This window comes from Grus americana, chromosome 5 (assembly GCF_028858705.1).
Source record: "Grus americana isolate bGruAme1 chromosome 5, bGruAme1.mat, whole genome shotgun sequence".
NCBI lineage: Eukaryota > Metazoa > Chordata > Aves > Gruiformes > Gruidae > Grus > Grus americana.
In genome coordinates, this window is record NC_072856.1 from 54,041,247 (window position 1) to 54,054,797 (window position 13,551).

Here is a 13,551-nt window from a genome sequence, read left to right on the forward strand (position 1 = left end):
AAATAGGAAACCACTCATTTCAGTGAACAGATAGTAGCACCATTTCTGTACGGAAGCTACATCTTAAGAAGATGGCTGAGAATTTTCTGGGACATATTGATCATCTAGTAGAGGGCTCTAAGTGTAGTTTAGAGGGCTGAAAAGAGATCTGGATCCACAGGTTTTGAATGTGACAGGCTGAATAAGATTCATGATACGCTCTCATTCCCCTTGCAGGAGGAGTCTTGGTATTTATATAGGCAATATGTAAGCATATCTTCACATTCTTCTTCAGAATGGCACCATTTTTCCTCATAAAATTTATATGATAATAAAACCCCTTTTCTTTTATGTTTTACGTGACTCCCAGGGTATTTTATAGAGTATTGAAAAAGTTCTGACCTTAGAATGGAACATTAGTTTTCCTACTCTCTGTTACAACGGCTAGTTACAAACAAGTCTTTTTTGGAAGTAATCCGTATTTCAGAGTATTCTAAAATACCAACCTCCCAAAACTTTGTACAGTTTTTGAAACTTGAGGCCAAATTTTGCTGTAAGAAGTAAATTAATTTTCATTGGAATGAGTGGAGGCTGCGCAAGCTGGCTTGAAAATTTGCTTGTCTGTGTCTTCATATTATTTCTCTTGAGTTTTGCAACAACATAAGGATTTGGATAGAGCTATTTTATGAATACTCATGACAGCATCTTGGGCAGTGAAAGGAAACACAATGGCTGATTCTGCCAAGTTATAGTATGTGTTTTTAATTAAATAGAATTCAAAATAGTTATTTTGTACCTGCCATTGATTTAACATGAATACTTGGGTCTACTTGCTTAAAGTCATTGCAGTACTGAAGCTTTTAATCTTAAATTCTTTTTCCATTTTCTTCCCAAATATCTCTTTGGTGATACATGCCTTCCAAAGATGAGATATTAGAGACAATTAATTGGTATTTACAATTCCATTTATATAATTCTTTGTATTCTTACAGTGACTGTTCAAAAATTGTACTGAAGATGGTTATTAAATGAGGACAGCATCTCTAAGCCTACCTACTATTTTTGTAGTTTAAAAAAAAAATGGAAGAAATAGGAGCAAATTATAATGACTGTAAATAATCCTTTTTCTGTTTCTTTATAGCACATATTTGTGTCTGATGTACAGTATTCTTTTATAATTCCAAATTCTCAGAAAAATCATTTACCATGTGTGATAAATGTGTTTAAAAAAATGCCATTAGAAGTAATATATGGGTAAAATTTAAGTACTACAGAGTAGATTTTATATATTCTTGTTCTGTATATTAATAAAAAATATTCATATTTTAGTATTAAAAGAGAGATTCTTCCCTTGGTAAAATCACTGTGCCAGGATGTGGAATATGAAGTTAGAATTTGCATGTGTCGGCAATTGGAACATATAGCTCAAGGAATAGGGTGAGTACAATTTGTATAACTGCTGCTAAATGCAAAATCTTTCTCTGAGATATTTAATGGTAACCTAAAAGCTGCTTTTAAGATTTCTAACTTAATTCATACGTACTCAGTAATAAATTTGGAGTGTACAGATGTGTTCTTAGGAATTGGCTGTTTGCAGTTGGCTCTTTTCCATTTTCAGATTTTTGTAAATCTGATAGTAAAATTGCTGAACCATGCAAAGAGTTTTTTGTAAATAATGAGTTCATCTATAGCTTCTTGAAATAATCTCAATTATCCATTGATGTCATTGGGCTTATTTAAAAATGGAAGAGGATTATGGCAAGTATTAGCAGTTTCTAATAATTACTGTGCAGTTTTTTGCAAAAGGGTGCTAAATGTGTTTTTGCCTAGACCCTTCCCAATGATTTAGATGCTTTAATCTCATAAGAAATGGTGAACTGTCAGTATTTTTGATATGTAAACTATTGCAGTGTTTCATATTGAGGATGAATAGGTAGTAGGAAAACTAAAGACAAATAAATAAACAGAAATAAACACCTTTTTAGGTAAATATTGAAGACATAATGTGACAACAGTTCCAGTGCTAATTTTTACTGTTTAGTGATGTTACCTAAATGATATCATGTTATTTTTTCATAACTTTATATGAATACTTAATCATCTGTTTGGAAGAATACTCTTAAGCTACATCTCGATTTGCTGGTAGCAATAATAAACTCTGTAAGGTACAAATCACTTTGATTATAAACATTTGAAAGTAGTGTTGTTCATATTGATTTACAAAAAGGACAGCTGTTACTTGTTTAGTCTGATTGGAAGAGGTATTTGGGGCATTTTTATTTCAGTAAAAATCTGGCATCCTGGAGGTTGTGATCAGTTCTGTATTAAAAACTGTGATTGAAATGACAGTCTAAACTCTTTGTACACAGTCATTCAAAGTGTCAAACATAGTTTAGATTTTGTCATCTTGGTTAATGCTCATGTAAAGTGATTTTATCAGAGTGTTTCTATGCAGTTTTATGTTTTGGGCATTATAAACATTGAGGGCCAGATCCCTGGCTATTATAAATTGCTGAAGTCCCTTTCTTGAGATGTGGTGCTCGCACCACCTTTCACTAATTGATGAGCAGACCAAGAGCTCGTACATGAGAACAGGATGAAGTGGGCTTCTTAACTCAAATGCAGACAAATTCAAACACTAGAAATCTTGACTACTATAAATAAATAAATAAGAGCATGACAGAGAAAAAAAAGTGGAAATACTGGGTATGTTTTCCCAGTTCTTGTAGTAGTAGTTGCTTACCCTCTGTAAAGAAGGCTCATCTTTGAAGTGTAACATTTGCAGGCACTGCAATCCAACATGACTCATATTAATAATTTTTAGCTTTGGACATCTCATTGAGCAGTTTCTGCATATTTGACCAGAAGAGTTTTCTTAGTGACACAGTGAAGTAGCTGGACTCCTTTGAGGTTTTTTCAGACTGCATTTTTTCTGATTCATTTTGAGCTAATTTGAATGCTTTTTTTTTTAGTGATGAAGTTTTGCATTTTAAATTTACATATTTCTTTGGCTGACAAAGAAAAAAGTCCTGAGATTGACTGGTGGTTTTTATTTAATTTACATTTCCCTACAACTTCATCATTTTTCCTTCTTGACTACCCAAAAAATACCTAAATGAGTATTTCAAGGGAGAATTCTGTTTTGCTGTGGCAATATTGTTTCATTGTAAGTTTTCTCTTGACTGCTTGCCTCACTTTGCAGGACAGAACTAACAAAAACTGTGGTGCTTCCTGAGTTAGTAGAACTGGCAAGAGATGAGGGCAGCAGTGTACGCCTTGCAGCTTTTGAGACATTAGTGAATCTGCTTGATATGTTTGATGCAGGTAAGAATTTAATTCAGGCTTACTAGCCCAGTTCTTAATGCTTTAATGCATCTTATAAATGTATTTAAATGCTTTTTTCCCCTGTCTATTCTTCAGACACTTCTGATTTTATTTTGTTTATTGTTTTATCCTTTATGTATTTCATGTCTTACAGTGCTTTATACGTAGTGAGTTTTAAGGAAGGTGAACCAGTTGTCCATGAAATCAGTTATCTTCGAAGCTTCTAATGTAATGTGGCTAAATAGAATGAGTAAAATTACTGTATAAATGATAGGAATATTGGGTTGTTAGTTTTTACTTAATGCTATCAATACTCAGAATACCAAATGTTAGCTCAACAGATGCCATTGCTTGTGGTTTTTTTGCTGTTATCTAGTTTTGGCCTGTTAACTGAAGTAAAGCTAGTCCTAACTACAGACTGCAGCCTGCCTTCTGAGCTGAAAAGCCCAGACTGGGGCAATGATATGATATTTGTGTGTGTATCAGTAAACCTTGTTCTTACATGTTATATGTCAAATACATTTGTAAATTTTGGAACAGAAAATATTTCTTCATGTCCCATAAACTGCAGTGTGCACAATTGATCATTTTTAGAGGTACTAAGCATCAGCAATTACTATTTAAATCCCTTTAATCTTGTGGCTATATGACGCTGAAAGCTTTCTTCTTTGCAGTGAGAAAGTGTGTGTATTTTATAAGGCTTTTTTGTATTTAAAACAGAAAATGTAAATGCTTGTATTTTTCTCAGCGCTTTATATCTTTCATCTGATCAACATGCATATTTCATGCTTCTCCAGGTGTAGGGGTGAGTGTGTCTTCATGTGAGGAAGGAGAAATTCTTTGTTGTTCTTTTGGCATAGTGGTGGTGGGTTACCTACACACATTGCTCTTGGGTTCTCATTACAAGTTCAGTTCAACACTGATTGGGGCAAACTTTAAGGAGAACAACTGTGACTGGTCCAGCGTAGGGGAACATTCTGGGTAACTGCTGTTCCTTGTCCTCCAATCAACTGCTCTGTCTCAGTTTTTTTCAGGGGGATGCAGGAGACAGTAACAGCCAGCTTTTCTGGCTCTGCATCAATTCTGCTATCTGCTGATTTTTATTTTTTTTTTACAACTGGAAATGTACAAAGCAGCAAAGTACATGATAGATCATTGCCATAGTATATATGAAAAAAATACTTTATATTCTTGATCACTGCTCGTTATTTGCCACTTTTTATACTGTCTTTTTCCAAACTCTTCAGTTGTTTATCTTCATTAGCAACTTTATATTTTGCATCACATTTCCCACTCCCACTCCCATCTTACTGACTCTACTACTCATTCCTGATACATAAGTGAGGAGCAAATATTTACTGTACAGGAACTTGGTGATGAATTACTAATATACATGATTGCATATAAGACATATGGAGGAGTGCATAAAGAAGTAAGATTTTGGGGAGAATACCATAAATGGACTTTTTAGCAGTTAGAGCTTATATCGGTAAGTATGATAGTAGGCTAATTTTCAAATTATTGAGCCTTTGCATTGATGCTATCAAGTTTGTGCTTCTCTTTGTACGTCCCAGTCTTCACTCCTCCCCCGCCACCCCCCAATTGCTGTAACTACTGCTTTTAGCTATTGAAAAAAAGTTTAGAGAAAGCAATCAAGGATTATTTACAGGTTTGCAAGGAATCTGTTTCTAGAAATTTGGTTTGTGTAGTTTTTTGTTTCGTGTCTGAACTAGAAAATGAACATTTTGAAGGTAAATGACCCAAAGTTATATCTTAGGGTTTCTTTCCCACAGTATCAAAATAAATTTTCTTCAGGTCAAACAAAATATTTTTTCCAGCCGTAATTATTTGCTGAATTTTGGTGTTGATCTACTATTAAAAAATCCTAATCCCTTTAAAACTTGAACATTTTAAAGTACGATGGTTTTATTTAAAACAACTCAAACCACATAAATTTCTTTGAACGTTTACTCCTTTATTTTATAAGGAGGCAGAGTGCTTGGGTTTGATTTAAATTTCTAAATGATTTCTTTCCTCTGCCCTCAATTATTTTTTTTTGTCTGTGAATTTATTGCTTACCCAAAAATTTTCAACCTCCTCTTCTCAGTAGGTTGAAAAAATTCACTTCCAGCATATACAGATTTTTCTGTTTACTGTCATGGTCATGTTCAGTCTTGATCTCCCTGTATTCCTACTGTTGTAGGAAATATTATTGTAGGAGTATACTGCAGTATTCTTTATTTCTATCCATGTATTCTTGGTGAATGGAGAAGTCATTTATTCTCTCTTATCCTTTACTGGGGAATGCTTTTTCCCTAAAAACAAACAAGCAAACAAAACAGGTAAGGTATTAAAACTTAGGACGTGTATTATGGTAGTATGTTCGTCATTCGCTATACCTCTTATTTTCTACCTCCAGTGAGTGCCTGCCAAAAATACTCCCGAGCATGCTTAAATGATATTTTTAATAACTGATTATGGAAGTTGACTCTCTGTACTTCTTTTTTTGACAAATGGCTGACTTTAAACTTTTCTTTTGTTTTTCAGATGATAGGAGTCAAACTGTGCTCCCCCTGGTGAAATCATTCTGTGAAAAATCCTTCAAAGCAGATGAATCAATCCTAGTTTCTTTATCTTTCCATTTAGGGAAACTGTGTAATGGATTATATGGTATGATTTGATGTTCTTTTAAAAAAGTGTATTAAAGATGAGAGAAGATTGGAGAATTTGAAGCCCTTGGAAAATATCCAGATTTGAATGTATCAAATGAAATGATAGCTAGGAAAGGAAATATGGAAGTAAAAGTCTGAAATAATGTATTGCAGAAATATTGGATATTGTGAATTTCCTCTTTAGGTGTCCATCTGTTTATTGGGATTTTTATGTTTAGACAGGGACAGAGTATTTTGTTTAGACAGGATCAGAGATGGAAACATGGTGGTTGTGTATATTGGTTTGACTGATTTATTTTGATTCCCTCTTGGATATTCTGGAGCTTGTGAGTTGGGTGACTGAATTTTTGAAACTAGAAACCTTTGAAAGCATAGTATGTTAACTGCGTACGTTCACTTCTGTGCTTGATATCCTTTTTGAGGCACAGTATGGAGTGTGGCCCATGAGGAACTTCAGCGGAGAAAGGAGACCTAGTGGCATGTGGATTCCCAGCTGCAACTGAGGCCAAATCTGTACCCATAATTTTTGTGGTTCTCACTTGAGCATAGCAGATCTGTCCTTGATCATTCTGCCCACCATATACCCCCTACACAGAGCCTACCTCTGGAGGGCCAGCGCAGAATAATAGTTTTATATTATAGAGAATTTCCCTCTAGACTCTTAAACCCTTTGATCTTTCTTACAAATCTTTAAAATGATCCTTTGTGATCATGTTATAGACTATCCAAGTGACTGTTGCTTCACTACAAATAACTCAAAAGTGCTGTTCCACCATGTCAAACTGTTAATTACAGAAACATAGAGCTAGGGCAGTCCATCCTGGTTTTATCCTGTCTTCCCAGTCTTCTTTTCTCTAGGTTGAATGACTTTAATTGCTGATCTCTCTTCACCTCTGAACTCTTGTCTGGCAAGTTCATATTTTTCTTGAAGTGTTAATGCCTTTGGAGAGCTGAACAAAGTGAAGGGGTTACTTCATGTCTCTTGCAAGCTATATTGCCATTTACTTTTTTTGGTTTTTTTGCAACAGTTGGCAATAGTGTGACATTATTTGTCCAAGTGCAGCCTATGAAGCTTTTTTTTTTTTTTTTTTTTTAATAAATCTGACAGCTAGTTAGTCCTTCTCTTTCTTGGCCTTGTGCAGACAATGCAGATCTGGCTAAGCATGGTACCTTATCTCTGTCCTAATGGAATAATAGTCTAAAGTTTTAAGACCATATGTCCAGTTTCTGAAGATCATTTTAAACTCTTATCTTCTGGAGTCTTCCTCCAAGGTTGATGTTATCAGAATATTTAATAAGTGAAGTCTCTAATCCAACATCCAAAAAACCAAAATATTGAATATTACCAGAACTTGGATACAAGTCATGTCAGTGAGCCCCGGGTAACATTCTCTTAATTGGTTTTCCAATCAGTTTTGCAGCACCTTTGTAGTTTTTCATCTCTCTTTCCTGATTCCTTATTTTGCTTGTGAAAACATGACCTTCACTGCATCTTCTGTATTCACAGGTCCTCTTCTCCACTACTAGAAAGAAATGGAGTCAGTTTGACAAGTTTTGCTTTTGCCATGTTGGCTGCTACTTGTTTTCTTTTCAGTATTTACAAGTAGATATTTTTTATTTTTCTTCCAATTTTTTCAAAAAATGTGAATCTGACTGATCTATAATTATATGGCATGTCCTTCCCCTCTCCAGCTATTAAATATAAGTACCACTTCAGCCCTTTTCTATTCTGATATCTCACTTATCTAAGATTTCAGCAGATAGTACTTTAAATACTTTTGAATACTGGAATGAAGCACATCTGACCCTTCACATGTTGAAAACCTCTCACATTTAAGTATTCACTGACCTGTTCCTTCTCTACTTAAAGCTTGAATCTTTGTCACTGTTATTAATTGTACTGAGCTTGATGATACTAGTAGAATTTGAGAAAGAAAATAAAAAGCATTAAGCATTTCAACCTTCTTGGTTTCAATCAGTGATAGCTTTCCTCTCTCCCTTGAGTAGAAAACGGAGCCTTTCCTTGATTTTTCTCTTACTAGTAATGTGGTGGGTTGATCTTGGCTGGGGGCCAGGTGCCCACCAGAGCCGCTCTATCACTCCCCTCCTTCACTAGACAGGGGAGAAAAAGTATAATGAAACGCTTACGGGTCAAGATAAGCACAGGGAGAGATCACTCACTAATTATCGTCACGAGCAAAACAGACTGAACACAGAGGGAATTCATCTAATTTATTACTAAGCAAAACAGAGTTGAGGAACAAGAAATAAAACCAAATCTTAAAACACCTCCCCCCACCCCTCCCATCTTCCTGGGCTCAACTTCACTCCCGGCTTCAACCTCCTCCCCCCTCAGCGGCACAGGGGGACAGGGAATGGGCGTTACAGTCAGTTCATCTCACGTTGTTTCTGCTGCTTCTTCGTCCTCAAGGGGAGGACTCCTCTCATCGTCCCCCTGCTCCAACATGGAGGCCCCCCGATGGGAGACAGTCCTTCATGAAGTGCTCCAACGTGAGTCTCTCCCACAGGCTACAGTCCTTCACAAACTGCTCCAGCATGGTCTCTTCCATGGGGTGCAGACCTTCAGGAGCAAACCGCTCCAGCGTGGGTCCCCCACGGGGTCACAAGTCCTGCCGGCAAACCTGCTCTGGCGTGGGCTCCTCTCTCCATGGGTCCACAGGTCCTGCCAGGAGCCTGCTCCAGCGCGGGCTTCCCACAGGGCCACAGCCTCCTTCAGGTGCCTCCACCTGCTCCGGCGTGGGGTCCTCCATGGGCTGCAGGTGGAATCTCTACACCCCCTCATCCTTCCTCCATGGGCTGCAGGGGGACAGCCTGCTTCACCATGGCCTTCACCACGGGCTGCAGGGGGATCTCTGCTCCGGCGCCTGGAGCACCTCCTCCCCCTCCATCTGCACTGACCTTGGTGTCTGCAGAGTTTCTTACATCTTCTCACTCCTCTCTCCAGCTGCAAAAGCTGTTTTTTTCCCTTTTTAAATATGTTATCACAGAGGCACTGATTGGCTTGGCCTTGGCCAGCAGCGGGTCTGTCTTGGAGCCGGCTGGCATTGGCTCTATCAGACACAGGGGGAGCTTCTAGCAACTTCTCACAGAAGCCACCCCTGTAGCCCCCCCGCTACCAAAACCTTGCCACGCAAACCTAACACAACTTATAAAATGACTTGCAATTTTTGAAGCTAGTTACATTCCTGTTTGTTCTGAGTTTTCTAATTTTATTCTTATATCTCTTTATTATCTGTAGCAACATGGCCTAATTTTTCAACTTTCTGCAGGCATGCATTCTTCATGTGACTGAGTTCCATAAGGATCTAAAAATTTAACCAAGAAGAATCCAGTATTAGTGGAATAAAAAAATATATTCACAGTCCTGCAGTTAAAGTCCTGAGTATTTAAAGAATTATGTAAAGAGAAATTAAGATTCACTCTGTTATAGTTAGCTGTCATTTTTCTGTAATCACTTTTTCTGTATAATGTGTACTGATGATGCTCTGCTAGACTCAAGGCAGTGAGGAGGAGGGATAAAAATCAACATATTTGATAGATCTGTAAATGAGATTTATTCTGGGACATTATTAATAGCATTTGTAATGAGGAAAGTAAACTTTTTTTTTTTGGAAGGCATTTTTACTCCTGAACAGCACTTACGGTTTTTGGAGTTTTATAAGAAGCTTTCCACGCTGGGTTTACAGCAGGAAAATGGACACAATGATAATCAACTACAACTTCAAACTCTGGAACAGGAAAAGAAGTATATTTCAGTGAGGAAGAACTGTGCTTACAATTTTCCAGTAAGTAACATTCATTTAAGGTTAAATAATTTGTGTCATGCATATAGCTCACTAAATGGGACTGCATGAGAGAGAGGTTATTGCCAAATTGTATGTTGTTAGCTAGATTCTAGTTTTCTCCTGGAAAGTTCAAGTTAATGGCTTAAAGTAGAGGTTGTCCAAAAGGATTCCTCTTTGCAGAGCCTCAGAAAATTATTGGCAAGTTTTGACAGAGAGAGTGCTGTTCTAAGAAGTTACTAGTCTCATTCTTTCCTACATGTTTTCCTCAAACCCTTAGCACAAAGACTTTGAGAAAATGGCTGTGAAACAGCGTCCCCAGTCTCAAACCACTCAAAGCTAGGTTTTCGCATTTGCTGTGTCATGGCATTACGGGGAGTTGAAGATTGAATCTGCATGGTTAGATTCATGTTCTAGTCATGTTCCTGCGTGAATACAGAAAGTCTTTTCGAGTTTATGTGAGGTCTTTAAACTTACCACTCATGTTTCTGTAAATCTACTTTGTGTTTTGACATTCTGCATTTATATTTGAAGAAAATATGTTTGTACCAAGAGCCAGTAGACAGATATTTTTATTCTACCTTTTAAAGACAAGCACCATGTATGTAGGTAGACATCTGTTGGTTTATTTGAGCAAAACCAAGGTATGTACACACACAATTATGCTGAAATTCAGATGTTTGCTTTGCTACTTGCTAAAACGTTCTTTGTGTTTGTAGTCTCCAATTGCAGCTTCCACTAGTATATGGAAACATTAACAATATTTATAAAAGTAAAGTTTTATATATTTTTGGGTTTAATCTATGACTTCAGGAAAAAAAGCCTACAGTATGTCTGGAAGATATGTAAATCCAATTTAGTTCTTAACTTCAGCACTTGTCTGGTGCCTGTGTTTTGACACAGCCATCAAAAATGCCACACTTCCTCTTTAAAATCACTGCCTGTTATCTCCCAAGCGTCTTGCTGGTTGTAACTCAATGTTTTCCTTTGATAATCTCTGATAGTGTGGTCCTTTAGCTATACAGTTAATAAAAGACTTTATCTTTCCACAGGCCATGATTGTTTTTGTGGATCCAAAGAACTTCCATTTAGAACTATATTCTATATTCTTCTGCCTTTGTCATGACCCTGAAGTTCCCGTCAGATATACTATGGCCATAAGCTTCTATGAAGTAAGTCTACAATGGTTCTTTATTAGTACTTACATGATTTCACTTTATGTTGTTTTCTTTAAGCGTACTTTTGTGACTGTTCAACCGACATAAAAAGACAAGAAAACTTGTTGAAATTATTTAGTTTCTCACAGGTGTTCAGTTCCTTTTAACCTGTTTATATAACCCATATACACACATTAGTCTATTTAAATTGTGTGACATTTGGCTACAAGACCCTACTGCTAGGTGAGCTTTAAAGGCGCAAAAGCTAGAAGAAACTTATAATGGTCTAGAACCACAAACAGAAGCAATTGTAGTAATTACAATATTTGAAGATTTTCAATGCTATTAGAAAATAATGAGACAAATGGGAGAAAGGAACTTGCCACATCTGGTCCTGAAAACCTTCTTTAGAACTGTACAGTCTGCTACTATGCTGCTGTTCTGTGGAGAATATTTATATGGATCAAATCTAAGTTAAATGCTCAATTTAATATGAAACTACTTGGAAATTTATTCAGATGTAGATGGATGTGTGTTCTTGTTATTCCATTCAGTTTACATAAGTTCGACTGTATTATTTTCATAAAAGTTAAAAAATGTATGACTGCACAGATATTATTAGCTATATGGGGTGAATTCCAGAAATGAAAATACACTCTGTCCTGATTGCAGTAACCCATATAGGGAGAGCTTTAAGGTTTTCATAATGTTTTACTGAGAATCCTTGTGTTTCAGTCCCTGACTTAGCCTTTTATCCCATTTTGTTGCTGGGGAAATTGGTAAGTTAAGCAGCTTGCTGAAAGCATTTAAATCACTAGTAGGGGCATAAATGACGCTAAAGTGGCTTTATTTCCACCATTATAAGAAAGGTGGATGGATTTCCAGGTCTTGTTACCTACTGACGCCCTGTCTTAACAAATGTTAATCCAAGGTAATTGTTGACATTGTTAAAATTAGCATCTAATTGTACATAGTATTTTCTGTTTGATGTATAACACTTTTAAGGTACTGCCTAATACAAGCAAAGACTTTTAGCTCATTTAGAAAAAGCCTGTAAAGTTATACCTAGGTCTGAACATACAGTTAGTGGTCGTTGATTTAGTTTTACCATAACTAGGCAACCACGTGACACCCAAAAATGAGTAATTTATGGCATTCACTGCTAGGTGGATTTTTTTTTTTAAACTCCTTTAGTCATTTCCTTAAAGCTTCATCTTGATTGGAAGTAAGCTCTTAATTTCACTTGACTCATATAAACAAAGAAAACATTAAAACCCATCATCTCAGTGTTCAGTATGGCAAAGATCTCATTCCTCGAGTTTTTCTCATATTTGCTATAAAACCTTTTTAACAGTGTGGAGATGCTGGTATTTTTATAAATGTATATGTGACTTATGAATCACAGTAGAAAAGCCCCAAAGAAGTAAGGAGGGAAAACTTCAGATGGAAAGGCTGGGGAAACTTAAAATCCAGCACAGACTAAGCCAATTTTTATATTTTATCTTTTTTAAATTATATAGCAGACTGACTGTTAACTCTCCTAAGGAGCATGAAGCACAACATTTGAGTATTCCAGAACGAATTTTTCTAACCTTGCAGTGCAGTCTTAAAAATTTTTAGTAAATGTGAAGAAGAGTTAATTCTAAAAGCATTTTTCCTGGTTAGGTAACAGGGCTGTTTCTTGACTCATATTCTTTATATAAGCATATTTTTCATGTAATCAGTGGGAAAGTACACAACTTTAGAAGGCTGATATTAAACAATTGGTCTGCATCCCTTCTTCATGCCTGCTGTAAAGTAAGCATATGTACTATAGTTGTTGTAGTGCCATGGAGCTAAAGAATGTTTCACCTTGCTATGTTACTGTGATTTTTTTAGGTTGCCAAGCTTTTAAATTCTGGTGTGTATACAATACATAAAGAACTGGTTACACTATTACAAGATGAGTCACTGGAGGTAATGTACTTTTAGTGGAACTTTCTTTTGCTTGTTACATTGAGGCAGATTATCTTGATGTTTAATAACTCTGCAATAAGACAGTACAGTAGTTGTTTGAAATTGTCAACAGCTTTTACTGCTGTTTCACAGATGCTTCATAAAGATGCCAGCCTTCTGTGAATAAAAAGGAGGAAAATAGGAAGGTGTTTGAATTTAGTAAACCCACTCTGAATTTATTAGCTTTTAAAAATATTCATTCTAAATTGTTTTAATTGCTATATTATTTATTACCTTACAAATTATGTGGAAAGATTTAGTTTTGATACTGTATTAAAATAATCATTGATAGCGTTCAAGGTTTTTGCTTTGTTTTATTTTCATTTCTCCCATTGAAGAGGAGATGAAGAAGTTGTGTATGGTTCAAAGATCAAGATTTATAGAAAGAGTTTCAGTCCAAGATCTGGTACAGAATCTGTGAGTGTGTTTATGGGAAAGTTTAGTGTACCTCCGTTTCAATCAGCATAAAACATGAACCACTTTACTATATTACAGACAATATAGCAAGACTTTTTGGTTTGGAAAAAAGGCAAATATTTAGATTTGAGACAAAATCACCATTTCCTCCTATACCAGTTATTCCAATAGCTCATCTTTTTTGTTTTCTATGTATGATCTTTG

The 13,551-nt window shown here is 36.1% G+C and overlaps 1 protein-coding gene across 5 annotated transcripts in view; it reads left to right on the forward strand.

Moving 5' to 3' along the window:
- Positions 1 to 13,551, forward strand: part of PPP4R4 (protein phosphatase 4 regulatory subunit 4) — a 78,384-nt gene that overhangs the window by 44,252 nt on the left and 20,581 nt on the right. For all 5 annotated transcript variants that reach the window (XM_054827657.1, XM_054827656.1, XM_054827653.1 and 2 more), the window contains 6 exons: positions 1,309 to 1,416; positions 3,182 to 3,303; positions 5,851 to 5,973; positions 9,612 to 9,781; positions 10,831 to 10,950; positions 12,814 to 12,891. In XM_054827657.1, the coding sequence (XP_054683632.1) occupies positions 1,309 to 1,416; positions 3,182 to 3,303; positions 5,851 to 5,973; positions 9,612 to 9,781; positions 10,831 to 10,950; positions 12,814 to 12,891 (721 nt within the window). The remainder of the gene's footprint in view (positions 1 to 1,308; positions 1,417 to 3,181; positions 3,304 to 5,850; positions 5,974 to 9,611; positions 9,782 to 10,830; positions 10,951 to 12,813; positions 12,892 to 13,551) is intronic.